Source organism: Polypterus senegalus, chromosome 3, assembly GCF_016835505.1.
Source record: "Polypterus senegalus isolate Bchr_013 chromosome 3, ASM1683550v1, whole genome shotgun sequence".
In the NCBI taxonomy this organism is placed as follows: Eukaryota; Metazoa; Chordata; class Cladistia; order Polypteriformes; family Polypteridae; genus Polypterus; species Polypterus senegalus.
In genome coordinates, this window is record NC_053156.1 from 68,103,554 (window position 1) to 68,119,636 (window position 16,083).

At 37.2% G+C, this 16,083-nt stretch overlaps 1 protein-coding gene across 2 annotated transcripts in view; it reads left to right on the forward strand.

Annotated features, from left to right (window-relative positions):
* med23 (mediator complex subunit 23) overlaps positions 1 to 16,083 on the forward strand; it is a 203,474-nt gene that overhangs the window by 139,872 nt on the left and 47,519 nt on the right. For both annotated transcript variants that reach the window (XM_039747441.1, XM_039747442.1), the window contains 3 exons: positions 4,382 to 4,545; positions 4,744 to 4,868; positions 15,266 to 15,471. In XM_039747441.1, the coding sequence (XP_039603375.1) occupies positions 4,382 to 4,545; positions 4,744 to 4,868; positions 15,266 to 15,471 (495 nt within the window). The remainder of the gene's footprint in view (positions 1 to 4,381; positions 4,546 to 4,743; positions 4,869 to 15,265; positions 15,472 to 16,083) is intronic.

Here is a 16,083-nt window from a genome sequence, read left to right on the forward strand (position 1 = left end):
CGTGACGACACAGAAAAAATGGCGTCATTTATATTCGTCTGTCTTAGAGTTCACATGCAGTGCAGGTCAGGTTAATGTCATGTGCATGTCATGCACCTCCGAGCTACGTTGACTGTTTATAGAGGCATGTTTCTCACGGAGGTGAATCGCCATATGCAGCATGTGAAACGGTTTGCGAGAGGTATCCCATGGGATCCTTAAAACAATCCTTTACAACTGAGGTTAGAGCACAATGAAGTAAGCAGTCTTTAAAATCTGACTTTTCGGTTGTGACGCACGACCGGGTGCACCATAGCAAACTGTTTTACACGCTATATACAGCTAATCGCATCCATGACAAACATGCATCTAAACTCCTTTTTCACCGGCCGCCGTCTACCCTCGCTCTCTAGGCATTCACACTGCCTGCCCATTTACCCGGACGCAAAAACTCACTGACCACCCAGTTAGTCCCTTTCATCTGTGGTAAGAGTCCATATGCACGTCTGAGCCACGCACCGTTTGTTATGCCGCGGGTTCACTATTGTGTTGTATTTTGCTCTCTCCAGAGTTCCATCTTTTCATTCACTTACTGTTGTATTCTCACACCAACCCGTTTTAGACATCCGTGTCTTTCCAGAAGTGTTTAGCATTCAATAAATAATTATACATGAGATTGACCGTGTGTCTACCCAGCGCAGAGAGGCGTGGGTAAGCCGTTGAACCCCATTTGGGCTCAAAGCCGTGGAATTCCCACTAAGTGTGACTCATACGCTCCCACTCATTACGTCCCTACCCTTTGTACACACACACCTCCTACCGTGGTCGGGTATCTTGGTGGATTATATATAGAAAAGCAGCCAAAACCGAGGGGTATCCCATGGGGTCCTTAAAACATTCCTTTACAACTGAGGTTAAAACACAATGAAGTAAGCAGTCTTTAAAAACCCGAGTTTTCGTTACGACGCATGACCGCGTGCACCATAGCAAACTGTTTTACATGCTACATACAGCAATTCGCATCCACGACAAACATGCGTCTTCTTAGATGCTCCTGCACTTTGTTCACACCCCCTTCCCACCTTGCTACTACCATGGTCGGGTGTCTTGGTGGGTTATATATAGAAAGGCAGCCAAAACCGCACAGAGCAATGAAAAGTCTAGAGTTCCATCTTTTCATTCACTTTATGTTGTATCCTCAAACCCTCCCTTTTTAGACAACTGTATCTTTCCAGAAGTGTTCAACCATCAATAAATAATTATGCGGCGTTTGTTATGCCGCTGGTTCACTATTGTGTTGTATTTTGCTCTCTCCAGAGTTCCATCTTTTCATTCGCTTACTGTTGTATTCTCACACCAACCTGTTTTAGACAACCGTGTCTTTCCAGAAGTGTTTAGCATTCAATAAATAATTATACATGAGATTGACTGTGTGTCTACCCAGCGCAGAGAGGCGTGGGTAAGCTGTTGAACCCCATTTGGGCTCAAAGCCGTGGAATTCCCACTAAGTGCAACTCATACGCTCCCACTGGTTGCGTCCCAACCCTTTGTACACACCCCCCTCCCACCTCGCTACTACCGTGGTCAGGTGTCTTGGTGGATTATATATAGAAAAGTAGCCAAAACCACACAAAGCAATGAAAAGTCTACGTCAGTCACAGGTACATCTGGACTGTGTAAAGACGACGACTCAAGTGACGAGTTGGTGGTGGGCACATGAGCGGGCAGTGCATACTGAACGAGAAATCAGCAGACTAGCATGACAGACAGAGCTGAATGGACGTTCTTCTCCTCTCCTCCCGTTCCACACTCCGCGCCGTGCACCCCCTTCCCTCCGTCTGGCAGGAGAAGGCGTGAGGACGGTCCGCCAGTTTTCAGTCATGGACGATTGTGTGTTGGTTCGTTCCGTGCATTGTTACAGTGTTGCTTTTCTTGCTGATTTATTACATTACAGATTTTTCAAATGTTCATTTTCTCACTGTGCTTAAAAATCATTAAAAAACCGGCCTGATTATGCGGTGTATGGTACTCCACGGGTTGGCTAGTTGATATTAATGCATTTATTTTAAAACTTGTTTGTGGAAAACAAAAGATTTCTTCTCAGTATTAGTGACCAGTCATGCTACAACATCCTATACTATATCAACAACTACCACCACTGAGTGGAATGGCCAGTGATGAGTCCACCTTTGACTATCAGAATGGGCTGTCTGTAACTGATGACCAAGTGAGTAGTCAGCTTAGGAAGCTACACACAGGAATAGCCTCAGGACCAGACGGAGTCAGTCCTTGTGCTGACAAACTTTGTTGCATTCTGTGTCACCTGTTCACTCTGACACTGAGGCTGAAAAATTGTTGCTACTGTGAAAGACATCCGGCATTGTTCCTGTTCCAAAGACGACAGGAGCTTCTTCACCTAATGAGTACAAACCAATGTCATGTCTCATATCATGAAGAACTTTGAGAAACTGGTCCTGGACTATATGAGTCCTCTTGTGGTAGACCACCTAGGCCCACAGTAGACTGTCTACTGGACGACGACTGGAGTGGAAGATGCAATTATCTGCCTGCTTCACAAGGCTTATTTTCCCCTGGAGAAAGGTGGCAGCATTGTGCTGATTGTTTTACGATTCCTACAGTGTCTTCAGTACCATGTACCCATCCCTGTTAAGGGGTAAACTCAGAGATATGCAGGTGGAGGAGCCCATGGTGTCCTGAATAACAGACTATCTGTCCAGCAGATGCAGTTTGTGAGACTCATACACTGTGTCTCTGATATGAACATGAGCACCGAAAGAAATAGTTATGTCTACTTTTCTCATCACTCTGCACAACTCAGACTATACATATAATACAAGGGCATGTTACTTACAGAAATTCCCATGTGATCATGGGTTTATGGAGTGTACTGAGAAGGGGGATGAGACAGATTGACTGTAAAGGTGGTGCATTGCCAGAAGTACTTGGAGGTCAACATCATTTAGAAACTGAACTGGTCTCATAGTACAGAGAAGCTGTAAAAGAAAGGGCTGAGCAGACTGTTTCTTTTTTTTTTTTGATACTGTGTTCTTTCAATTGTGACATATTGTACAGCTCTATGATGGCCAGTGTTATCTTCTGTACTGTTATCTGTTGGTCCAGTAACATCACTTCAATTGAGGCCCACAGAACAAACAAGCTAGTTAAAAAGGCAGACTATTATAGGATGCACTCTTGAACCCTTGGGGTAGTGATGGAGAAGAGAATGAAAAAGAAAACAAAGTACCATTATGAACAATGTTGTATATCCTTTCTCTGGCACACTAAGAGTACTTTTAGCCAACAATTTATTCAGCAGATGCTTCACTGTTACTGTCAAGTCAGACATTTTCTTCCTTTTTAATTACCCTTTTGTGAGTTCAGATCATAGTGTTTTTGGTTTCTGTGAAAATCCAAATTTTCCCTTGGGTACAAATAAAGTTTTGTTTATCCATCCATCAAAGTTCATCTATCTTTACCTAATTTTTTTAACTCCAGCGCCCTCCAAGTTTTTACAATATAAATGTATAGGTATGTTGCCAACTCATGCTCAGTGGTACTTTTGCAATTGAAGTGCAATTGTTAATCTGTCACCAAAGAGAATGTTTTCGATTAATATTTGTTGTCCAACCGAACTTTGCATTTTTAAAAATCTTTTGGAGGCAAGTGTCCAGGGTTCGAATCCTATGTCTGGAAATGTCTGTGAAATATGCATTGTATACCTGTATCTGCAAGGACTTTCTTGGCACTACGGTTTTCCGTCCAGAACTCTAAAGTCATGCCATGGCAATAGTTGCCCTAGGTGAGTTTGTGTGCAAGTTGATGAGTTATTGGACTGGCGCCCTGTCCAGGTTTTTTTTATCTGCTTACAAATAATTTCTCGGAGACACTTTAACGTCCCACAAGACAAGGAAGTGAAACAAAAGGACAGCTGCTATGCAGGCTTTTAAATAATTGTCGTGCAGCAAAACATACAGATCACGCAGCACGGCAGCAGCAGCTGCTGGCTTAAAGGACAGCTACTGTATAAGGTTAGTGTGCGTTCAGCCCCCCATTCCAATGCGAAGTGGCGAGCTTGAAGCACACCACCAGGGGGGGTATTGAGGGGTGGGTGCATGAAGCGAGGGGGCAAAGTATATATTATAATAATAAATACTATATTTCTTATAATGATAAAATTTATTTGAGACTACAGAGCATTCTAAAGGGATTCTTAACAGTGACAAAAAACAGTTTAAATGGTTTAATAATGTTGATTTACTCTACTCTGTACAATGATCACATTGAGAAATCATTCTTAACATACTGTTTTCATTTGGTTGATTTTTAACCCTGTTTACATTTTTGCTTATATTTTATTTACTTTTTTTTTTTTTTTTTTAAGTGTTGAAAGCACAGCTTTGAGGTTGATCACAGCACTTGGAAGCTCAGAAGTTCAACCACAATTTACACGTTTTCTTAGTGACCCTAAAACTGTATTGTCTGCTGAATCAGAAGAGCTTAATCGAGCTCTTATCCTCACTTTTGCCAGAGCAACACATGTGACAGGTAAGCCCTTCACAATTCTTATACATAACATGTATCCCGTGTGATACAGTGCTGCTTGATTTTGACATAACTTGAGCTGCAAAGAAGGTAAAGACCTACATTTCTGGTATTTTAGTGCTTTTGTGTAAAATATGACTTCTGTCCATACAGTATTGGTAAACTTTTAAAGCAATTTACTTTTTTATATTTTTTTTATAGATTTCTTCACTGGTTCAGAGTCTATCCAAGGAACCTGGTGCAAAGATATTTTGCAGACTATCATGAGCTTTACACCACACAACTGGGCCTCCCATACTCTTAGCTGCTTTCCTGCACCATTGCAGGTAAGAGTAAGAGATAGGATACGTATTTATATATTGAATGTAAATATGAATATGTGCCCCTTTTGTTTCTATGTAAAAGTCTATTTTTTGTTAGTATTATTTCATAGTTTCATTAAAAACAGTTACAAAGCCATTTGACAAATATGTGGCTTCCCAGGACAATGCAAATCTGCTATGCTGTTGGACAGGCTCCTGCAGTTTGTTCTTCTTTGTGAAGTATTTCAGCTATATTCCACAACATTACGAAACTAAAATTCAAACAAGTAGACTAGACCTAATGTAATATTAGGAAACACGTTTAACTGGATAACATATATTGTTTAGAAGTCACTATAATGTAAGGATTCCACTAGAAGCAGTTATATAAAGTGTTTACATAAAAATCCATAATTATCATGGAGCCAATATTTTATTAATAATCAGACTAATAATTAATTCAACATAAAACAACCCATTTGCAACTTTTGAAGAAAATGTTAAAATGTATTTTGAATGGTTTAGTTATTTTGGTGGTATTGATGTGTAAATGTTTGGATCCAGTTACATAGCATAAGACACCTTCATATAAACATTGCAATAGGTTCAGAGCATCCAGATTCAGAATGATAACAATTAAATTCTAAATTGTTTAAAAGCAGAGCTTTCATCCATCCTTTCATTACCAAATCAACTTTTAGCAACACAGGAGTCTAATCCAGCAGTATCAGGTACAAGGCAGAACTTATTCCTGGTCATGTTTTCAGTCTATCACACTAATAACTCACAACTCGTACTCTGTCTAATATTACCTAATGTAGGTTAGGTCTAAGCTATCTTTTTTTTTTGTTTGTTGTTGTTTTTTTAAATTTGATTGTAACATTCAATCAAGTTGAACTTATACAACAAAGAAAATAACATTACATGCGATGAAGTCAAACTTAACAAAACAGAATTCAGTCCCATCCGAGAGAAACAGAGGAGAGCCAACAGCATAGGTAAAAAAAAAAAAAAAAAAAAAGAAGGCAGAATGTCCTTTTCCCCAATATAAATGCTTATTCTAAAATTCTTACCATATTTTAAGAGTTTTGAACATATCCTTTAAGTGAGAATTAGTTTTATTCCAATTTCAGATATTATAGAATATCAGTTACCCACTGACTTATAAAAGTTGGTTGAAATTCTTTCAGTTGAGCAAGATAAGTCTATGAGCTATTAGTATGGTATAGGTAATCACAATCAATTTGTCCTTCTCCACTCTTAAGACCTTCTTGGAGAACACCAAATACAGCTGTTAATTGGGTCTGGAGTGATTGTGACCCCAGGGCTGTCTGATAGGCATTTAAATACTTTTGTCCAAAATGATGTTAATTTGGTGCATTTACAAAACATGTGGCACAGTTAGGATGGAGCTAGATTGCAACACCCACAGGTTAGATCTTGCCCCTTGGTACATTTTGGGCATTTCTACATGAGATAAATGTGATTGATAAAAGAATTTATGTTGAATGATTGAATGCTTTGCACATATGGTGCTAGAGTGTATTCTGTGCATGGGTACCTTCCAGTTTTTTTCTGAGATATTAACTGAAAGATCCTTTCCCCACCATTCCCTAGGATCTTTGAAAGAAGGAGACTTTAAGATGTTTTTTTTAATATTTTTGAGATGCCTTCCATACTGATCAGTGTTTCTTCTAGAATAGAAATTGGTGGGAGTTTGGAAAATTGGGTAGGTTCCTTTTAGCAAAAGTCTAATTTAAAAGTAGGGGGAAAACTATTGTGAGTTTAAATTTGAAGTGTAATTGTTCATAAGATGCAAAACATATTCTATATACAGTTCCCCAAGTGTTTTATTCCCAGACATTTTCCAAAGACTGTCTACTGTGTAGATTTGAGAGGGTTGAAAAGGGTCATTACCATGTAGTGGTACAACAAGTGAAAGCTTCTATGCCTTAAAGTGCATCCTGCATTGGTTCCATATTCTGAGTGATTGGTGGACAATTGGATTATTGGTATATTGATTTAAGTTTGTATTTTCTGGGGCACAAAACGGCATATAAAGAGGTACAGTGAGATTTTATTTCTGTTTAACACAACCGTCAATTTGCGTAATTTCCAATCCTTTATAGCTTGTATATTTTGAAAGTTCGGTAGTGCCATGCCGCTGCCACCAGCTTTTAAGTGTTTATAGAGTCATCTTTTGAATGTATGGATGTCTCGCATTCCAGATAAATAAGGTTACAATTGAGTCCAATTTTTTACAGAATGATTTGTTAATGTATATGGAAATGCTCTGAAATAGATAAAGAAGCTTGGGAAGGATGTTCATCTTGACAGTACTGTATTGATTCTCCCTCCTAATGTGAGATAGAGGGTAGTGAAATTCTGGCAGTGCATTAAGGTCTACTGGTAAAGATGTTTGTGGGTTAGATATATACAGTTCCATATCATCTGTGTTTAGTGATATTTTCTTTTCAAGTCCTTCTTTGATAATTACCTTATTCCCTACTGCATTTTGAAAGTGAATGGCTTAATGGTGATTGCAAAAAGCAATGGATGATAGTCATGTCAAGTACCATGTTCTAGTTTGAAGCAGTTTGAGATCATGTTGTTAATACAACCAGAGACTTCTGGACTGGAGAATGAAACCTGTTCATGAGAGGAAAGTTAAGGACACTTTCAAAGATAAAGCTTTAATACAGTCTTTCTAATGTGCCTTCTGCTGAAGAGGATATTTGATGGAGTGATGCCTAGAAAAAACATCTTGTGTCATCACTGCATCCTTAACTTATAGTATACATATAATATTCTCTTATTGAAAGTATAATGTTGGTCTGTTTGATAGTTTATTTCTAGTATATTTGTGTGTTGGTATCTATGTCTTTAACTATTTTGGTATTTACAGTGGTACCTTGGTATACATCCACTTTGGAATAAGTCCAACTTGGTATATGTCCTGTTTGGATGCGAAAAATATTGCTTGGTATACGACATTTGTTTGGAATACAACTTGAGTGGTAGAACACCGTGCACTACCCTTGTTTACCTCCCTGAGACAAAGCCACAACTGCCCACGAGTGTCAGTACGCCAGTTGCTAGCTATTTTCTGTGATTAAGCAGTGTTTAAATGTTTTTATATAACCCCATTAATGTATAATGAAAAGTATGAATATGGCAATCATATCCAGGACTTTACTGCTGCATCCCATGCCGGGAATGAATCTATGATTGTGAAAAACAAAGTTTGTTAAAAAGTCAGAGGATCTGAGGGATTAAATTTTCATTTATTTCTTCTAATTTCTTTCATATTCATGTATTTTAGTATTAAGCAGTGTTTAAATTATTTTATACAACCCCATCAATGTATAATATGTCAATAACAATATGATAATCATTTTCCCTTTATTTCTTATGGGGAAAATTTGTTTGGTATACGTCCTGTTTGGTATAAGTCAGAGGATCTGGAACGGATTAAGGACGTATACCGAGGTACCACTGTATATTCATTATTCCACATAAATTAGTACACATGTGACCTACTATTCAATAATCCATGCATCAGCTTTTTAAACTCTGCATATTCTACTATAGTTTTGTGAGGAGTCAAAAGTCAGAAAAGCAAAAATCAACTCTGAATGTGTGCTAGTTTGCCACAGATACATATGCAGAAAGCTTTTGTTTACTTTAATTTCATCATGTGCATGAATTGCAGAGAGTGATCTATAACGTGGCATTAGGAGAAGCTCACGTTGGTCATATTTAATGTGTCATGCATTTGTTTAAGGTGCATGTCCAGTCATTAAAATTAATCCAATATATATTTATCAGTTTGTGTAGTTTCATATGCAAATAAAAAAAAACACTCATGATAGAATAATGATCACCTTTATATCTAGAGAATGTGGAACAGTGCATAAGTGGGGTGAGTCTACTACAGAAAAACACCCTCACTATTAAAAGCCTCATTAGTCATTTTTGGTTAAGATGATTTTGATCTCCACATACAGAACAGAACCTAGGTTCATTTCCCATGGTTTACTGAGTGCAACTATTATATTATTATAGGAATAAATAACATGTTACACAAGCATATGTGTATTAAAGTGGGCTTATATCTTGATTGGTATGTGACAATTATATGCAATTTTGAAAGTAGCGATATTTTAATTGTTCTAACAGTATTTGTTTCTTTAGCACATTTTCATACGAAGCATGTAGCTCAAAGTGTTTTGCAATATGTTAAAGGAAACACAAAAAAATTATCCACCCCCATTTTTTATTTATTTTTTTACATTTTTTTTTTTATAAAACCTCTCATAATCAAAATTTCAGTGGATTACCAATAACGCCATGTAATTTTGGAGCCACTTGACATTTTTGCTAATCCTATAAATTGAATATAAATTTTTTACAATGAAAATTTTAGTTCCCAAACACTTGTGTGTAAGAATTTTGGTCTGCTGCTCACAAAAATCACCAAGTACTGTTGTTTGATTTGTGACATGGTACAGCTGTGCTAAAGATTCTTATAATGTTTAAAAGAACTGGGTAATCAATTTAAAAAAAGAAAAAGCATTTTCATCCAGGGCAGAAAAGTATAGCACATAATCCTCTTGTTGACCCAGCAAAGAGACTTTTTTACCTCCTCTTCATATAAAGCTTGTACTGAGAAAACGTTGATACGCATATTTATATTTGATATTTGAGACTGATGTTTCCACAAATAACTGATTCTGAGATTAAGAAAGGTATTTTTTATTGGTCCACAAATCAGACATGTCATCAATGACAATCTGCTAGTAGAATTTTCTTGGCAGTTACTGGGTACTGGTCTACGTCCAGCTACTTGACTACATGCTTCAAGCATGCAAAACTATGAGGAGCAGCAGTTTGCTAGAGTAATTTTCTGCATCCCGCTTAGACGTATTTCTTGCTAATCCCAGTGCAGTTAGGGATAAGCATGGTGAAAGCTTTCACCGGGACATTGCAATAACAGAAAGGCAGTATTGAGGCAAGTGCAGTCTATCAATGTTGTCCAAATATTGTTGGACAATGAAACAAAGCTTCAGACGCTGAGTACAAATGAAAAGAGCAGCAGAACATTTTTTAGCTAATTTGAACTAATGCAGTATGTCAGCATCATTAAGTGATTAAACACACTAAATTCAGTAAAAGTTAATTTCATGCTTCTTCACATTTCTCTTTGATACTGTCAGTCTGATATTATGTTTGTGCTCAGTGTGAAGCTATCATAATCACCAAAAAAGTTTCAGAAAGCAAACCTGTAGGGGAAATAATGTGCTGTCCAGTGTTATAAATATGAACATAAATACTGTACCTTTTTGTGGAAGCTAATATTCTGGTAATATTGGTATGGTAACTTGTTTAAAGTAAAACATCTTGATGCAAACAATGTTGTTTTAGAGGACCCAGATAAATGGTGGCTAAAACTAAATTTAAAATATAAGCAGCAGCTTCACCCATCTATTAAATATCAAATTCACATAGTCTAGTGCAGAGTTGCATGGGCAAGAGCCTATTGTGCGTAAGGCAGAAACTAATCCTGGAGGGAGCACCAAATTATTTCACACACCTACACTCAATAACATTAAGATCTGAAGGCTGCAATTTGCTACTTTGAACTGCTGCATGATTTCAAATAACTTTCTTATTTGCTACTTTGCTAAGTTGTTTGATAGTTCATTAGTCATTTGCAAAAATGACTATATTCTTGTACAAGTTAGTCTCATTTCATATTTTTTTTTATCTTTTTATATGCATTTGTTGTTTTCATTCTCTCTCTGTATCAGTTTACCTATATTGTTATTTAGAATGTGTTCACATGTCAACATTTTCTATAGTGCTAGGTGTGTTTGTTATTTGTTAACTACCATGTTGTTAATACATAGAATTGTGCTTGTTGCTATAAATGTATTTGTTTCCCCAAATTTAAGTGACCATTTAATGTTAGATTTCACTGTACATTTCAAGTACATTTTTATAGGATATTTTAACATAGTTACACTTCTTATTTCAACCCCTTGCTATTTTGTTTAGTCATACACTCACAGTCTAGTTCTATAAATTAATTCAATCAATTTATTGTGATTTAGTATTTTTATACTAATAAAACCACTCATTGAAAATACAATTTAATTGCTTTTTTCAGCTTCACTTTAACATTGATTTTATTGGTTATCCTGGCAAAACTAGTATTTTTCTCTGATTTGGACTGACAATGTAAGAGAAATAAAGCTTACTGCATGTGCTGCTGACAAACATAATTTAGTTGCGGTGCTCCTTTACGATAGGTATTACAGTAGTAGTTGCTAGCATGCGTCATTTCCTTTTCTTTTGCAGCAAACATCCTGCAATGTAAACAAAGAGCAGTGAGTGGGAGATTGTTTTAACAGTGAACAAGATGTGAATGTCATATTAGCCTTATTGTCATATTGTACATTAAACAAAGTGGAGTAATAAACCGAAAAAAAAGTAATCATGAGTAGTCTTCCTGTGCAACTAGACAAATGGCAAGAAAAGCTACTTAAAGGAATGTAGATTTTTTTTTTCCTTTTAAATTAAAAGGAACACCGCTTGAAATAAAACAGTGAGCTTGTTTAAAATGCAGCAGCTTACACTTTTAATTAGAAAAAGAAAAGATAAAGACGAATTTGAAATTACTGTATAGTAAACAGTAGGCTTTTTTAAAGATTTGTACTGTGTTTATTATTTGTTGCTGTGTGTCATAGAGCATATGATACACTTTGTTAAGAAACAAGTACTACATAATTAAAATGGTAATCAATATTTAATAATTACATGTCAAGAATTACGAATATCTAGCTGATACAATGAAGAAGAAAAAAGAAGTGTATACATGTATAAATATAGTAAATACAGCAAAAAACTAGTGCAATTAATGATTTAAAATGATTAGAACATGTTAAGTGCATGTATATTTACATTTAAGTAGCATTTAATTGTTGATATTTGATTGAGTGTGTGTATGTGTGTGTATATATATATATAATGTGTGTATATATATATGTATATGTGTGTGTGTGTGTGTGTATATATATATGTATATGTATATATATATATATGTGTGTATATATATATATATATATGTATGTATATATATGTATATATATATGTTAGAGAAATGGTGAAAACTGCTTTTTTAATTAAGCCTTGGTTCTGTTAGTTATATTACAGAAAAAAACTAAATACGACAGCTTGTAATTATAATTATTTTCTTTTATGCCATATGTATTATAGATACATATTAGTTTAAATTATTAGTTTGTGTGCATTTTAAGGAAATTTTTATTTATTTTAGTATTTTATGGTTACTGAACAATAAACCTGCAGAATTTCGTTTTGTTAATAAAAAAATGAACAGTTAAGAAAAAAATGGAATCGGCCGAATCAAGTAACATGAAATCAGTGATCAGTATCGGCTTTAAAAAAAAGTCATCTGAGCATCCCTACTGTCTCTTTAAATGAGGAGAGGTAGAATCTGCTGCTTGTTATTCGTAATATCATAAGTACGCTTTGAAGCCATCCCATGTTATGGAGTATAGCTGAGGGATCAATTGTTAATGGTGACTTGGTCTGCAATCATTATGCTTCTTTCTTAATGTATTATTATCGAAAACCATAGGATATTCAAGTATAAGTTCAACTTACACTGTGCATACTCCTGGTTCATTTTAGTTTGTATTTACAGTCAGGTCCCTAAGTATTTGAACAGTGACACAATTTTCATAATTTTTGCTCTGTGTACTGCCATAATGGATCTGAAACGAAGCAATCAAGAGGTGATTGAAATACAGACTTGCAGCTTTAATTCAATGGTTTTAATAAAAATATTGCATGAGCTGTTTAGAAAAGACAGACACATTTTTAAAAATGTTTTCTGGAAAAGTCTAACCCTTTTTTTTCGATGCTTGAGGTTTACCAATGGTTTTTGCATTGTGGTAAAAACGCTGTCTACTTCTCTTAATTGTAGACTTTGGCAATGAGTGGCCTACCTCCCAGAGATTGTTCTTGGTTTGGCCAAATTGTTTGAAGGGGTTCTTCTTCACCAAGGACAGACGTCTGCCATCATCCAGCACATTTGTCTTCTGTGGTTTTCTAGACTTTCTGGTGGTACAGAGTTCACCAATTCATTACTTCTTTTTAAGAATATACCAAATGGTTGTTTTGACCACTCCTGGTGTTTCTGCTATCTCTCTAAAGGGTTTGTTTCAGCCTGATGGTGACTGTTTTTGCTTTCATGGACAGCTGTTTGGATCTCATGTTGATAGTTCACAGTGACAGCTTCCAAATGCAAATTCTACACTTGGAATCAAGTACAGACCTTTTACCTGCTAAGTACAGTATAATAGTTAATGAGATATTGAGGGACCTGCTCCCACCAGGCTATTGATTTGCTTGTCAGTCAAATGCCCAAATAATTTTGAGCCCCTGGAAATGGGGGAGGGTATACAGAAAAATAATTTTTGATGTATCCCTTAAATTAAAGCTGAAAGTGTGCACTGCAGTTACAGTACATAATTATTGCTTAGTTCCAAATCCATTGTGGTGGAATACATAGCCAACATTATGAAAATTGTGTCACTGTCCAAATACTTACAGACCTAACTGTAATACTGCTTTACTGTCATTTAAGTGAGAAGTTTGTTTTCTGTAAATTAAATAATAAAAATGTATGCATTTTTCCTCAATTTTAATCAGTAGGAATGGATCTCATCTGTAACCTGAGGGTTGTCTGTATACTTCAAGCCCTATTGTATATCTTCTTCTTCTTTCCACTGCTCCCGTTAAGGGTCGCCACAGTGGGTCACCTTGTTCCATATCTTTCTGTCCTCTGGATCTTGTTCTGTTACACCCGTCACCTGCATATCCTCTCTCACCACATCCTTAAACCTTCTCTTACGCCTTCCTCTTTTTCGCTTGCCTGGCAGCGCTATCCTTACCATCCTTCTCCAGATAAGGTCCTTGCTAGGGTCATCCTAAATAGGATCTGTGATCACTTGCTCACCAACCATTGACCGGAGCAGTCTGGTTTTACGCCTAAAGTCTACCATCGACTGCATCCAGACACTGAAGGTTCTCATGGAGCACAAACGGGAATATTGGCAGAGTTTCTTTGCAACCTTTGTTAAATTTCATAAAGTGTTTGATTCAGTTGATCAAGCAGCCCTGTGGGACATCCTAAGACTTTGTGGGATTCCCCTGAAGTTGTTGGATATCATGGCCAGCCTGTACACTGGTACCATGAATGCTGTGCAGAGTGGAGGCAGAACCAATGTGTTTTTCCCAGTTGATTCTGGGGTTTGTCAAGGGATGTGTTCTTGCTCCTACTCTGTTCGGTGCTTACGTGGATTAAGTGTTGGGTAGGGTTGTGGGGTTGTGTTAGGTAGGCCACCTGTTGGGCATCTGTTGGTGAAGAAAGATTGATGAATCTGTGAACTTCATGGAGTTGATAGAGGCTCTGATTGGGACTCTCGAGAGACTGAGCAAAGAGTCTGTGTATCTGGGCTTGCGAGTACCCTGGATAAAAACCAAGATCCAGGCCTTTAGTGACCTCTTGGGCACAGCCATCAGCAGTGTGTCTGTCTGCAGAAAGAGTATTGACCTTGTTGAGAGGTTTACTTACCTCAGCAGCGACATTCATGTCTCTGGTGGCTCTTCCCATGAATTGGGAGAATATGGGGGGTCATGAGGTTGCTGGAAAGGGGTGTGTGGCACTCCCGATATCTTTGCAAAAGGATGAAGGTCTAAGTCTTTAGAGTCCTAGTGCCTCCTGTTTTGCTATTTGGTAGCAAGACATCGGCGCTGTCTAGTTATCTGCGATAAAGACTGGAGTCCTTTGGTACTGTAGCTCTTTGGAGAACCCTTGGGTACCGCTGGTTTGACTTTGTGTCAAACGAGCAGTTGCTCACGTACTCCCAGATAAGGTTCATTACCTGCATTGTGAGGAAGTATCAGTTACGGCACTGTGACGTGATTCCTCGAAGATGATCTGGCTCATAGGTTTCCTCATTGTTGAGGATCCGAGCAAGTCAAGGGGACGCCCACATAACATCTGGCTGTGACAGATAAATGGTAATTTCTGGGGGGTGGGACTAGACTACGTGTCTGCCTGGGTGGTTGCCAACCAGGATCCCAAGTTGTTTTTTCGTGTGTTGGTTGCATCAACGCATTGTAGCATTGCATGCTCCCCAGCCTAGCCTGACTCATCACTTGTTTTGCTTTATTAATGGTCTGCCTCATTTTTATTTACTTTATTTAATTTTAGTTAGAATATGCTGAGTACTCAGTATTTCATGAAAGTAAGAATGTTATACTCTGTATTTGAGTGACAATAAAGATGAATCTGAAAAATATGCAATTAATCATTGATTTGTATGTAGGCATTCTTCAGACAAAACAATGTCCCACAGGAAAGCCGCTTTAACTTGAAGAAAAATGTGGAGGAGGAGTATAGGAAGTGGAAGTCTATGACAAATGAAAATGACATCATCACTCATTTTTCGATGCAAGGATCCCCTCCATTGTTCCTCTGCCTTTTGTGGAAGATGCTGTTGGAGACGGATCATATTAACCAAATTGGGTACAGGTGAGTCAGTAATACCCTGTTAAACTCACCTGGTGTCTGTGTCCTTTCATTGGAACATCAACAACAACAACAACACTTATTTATATAGCACCTTTTCATACAAACAGTAGCTCAAACTGCTTTACATAATAAAGAATAGAAAAATAAAAGACACAATAAGAAAATAAAATAATTACATTATTTAACATTAATTAACATCGAATAAGAGTAAGGTTCAATGGTCAGGGGGGACAGAAAAAACAAAAAAACTCCAGACGGCTGGAGAAAAAATTAAATCTATAGGGATTCCAGACCATGAGACCGCCCAGTCCCCTCTGGGCATTCTACCTAACATAAATGAAACAGTCCTCTTTGGATTTAGGATTCTCACGGAAGGGCTTGATGAAGATGGTCACGTAGAGTTCTGCCTTTTAATCTATCCATCATTGTTGGAGCATCATTAAACTTTGAGTAGGTGGAGGTGGCGCAGGCCACCACCACAAAGAAACCGGAAAAGAAACAGAAAGAGAGTAGGGGTCAGTACGGATTTTAGAGCCACCATGAATAGTTATTATGATGAATTGAATATATAGAGTATCAGGATTAAGTTAAATTGAAGTTATAGAAAGGCCA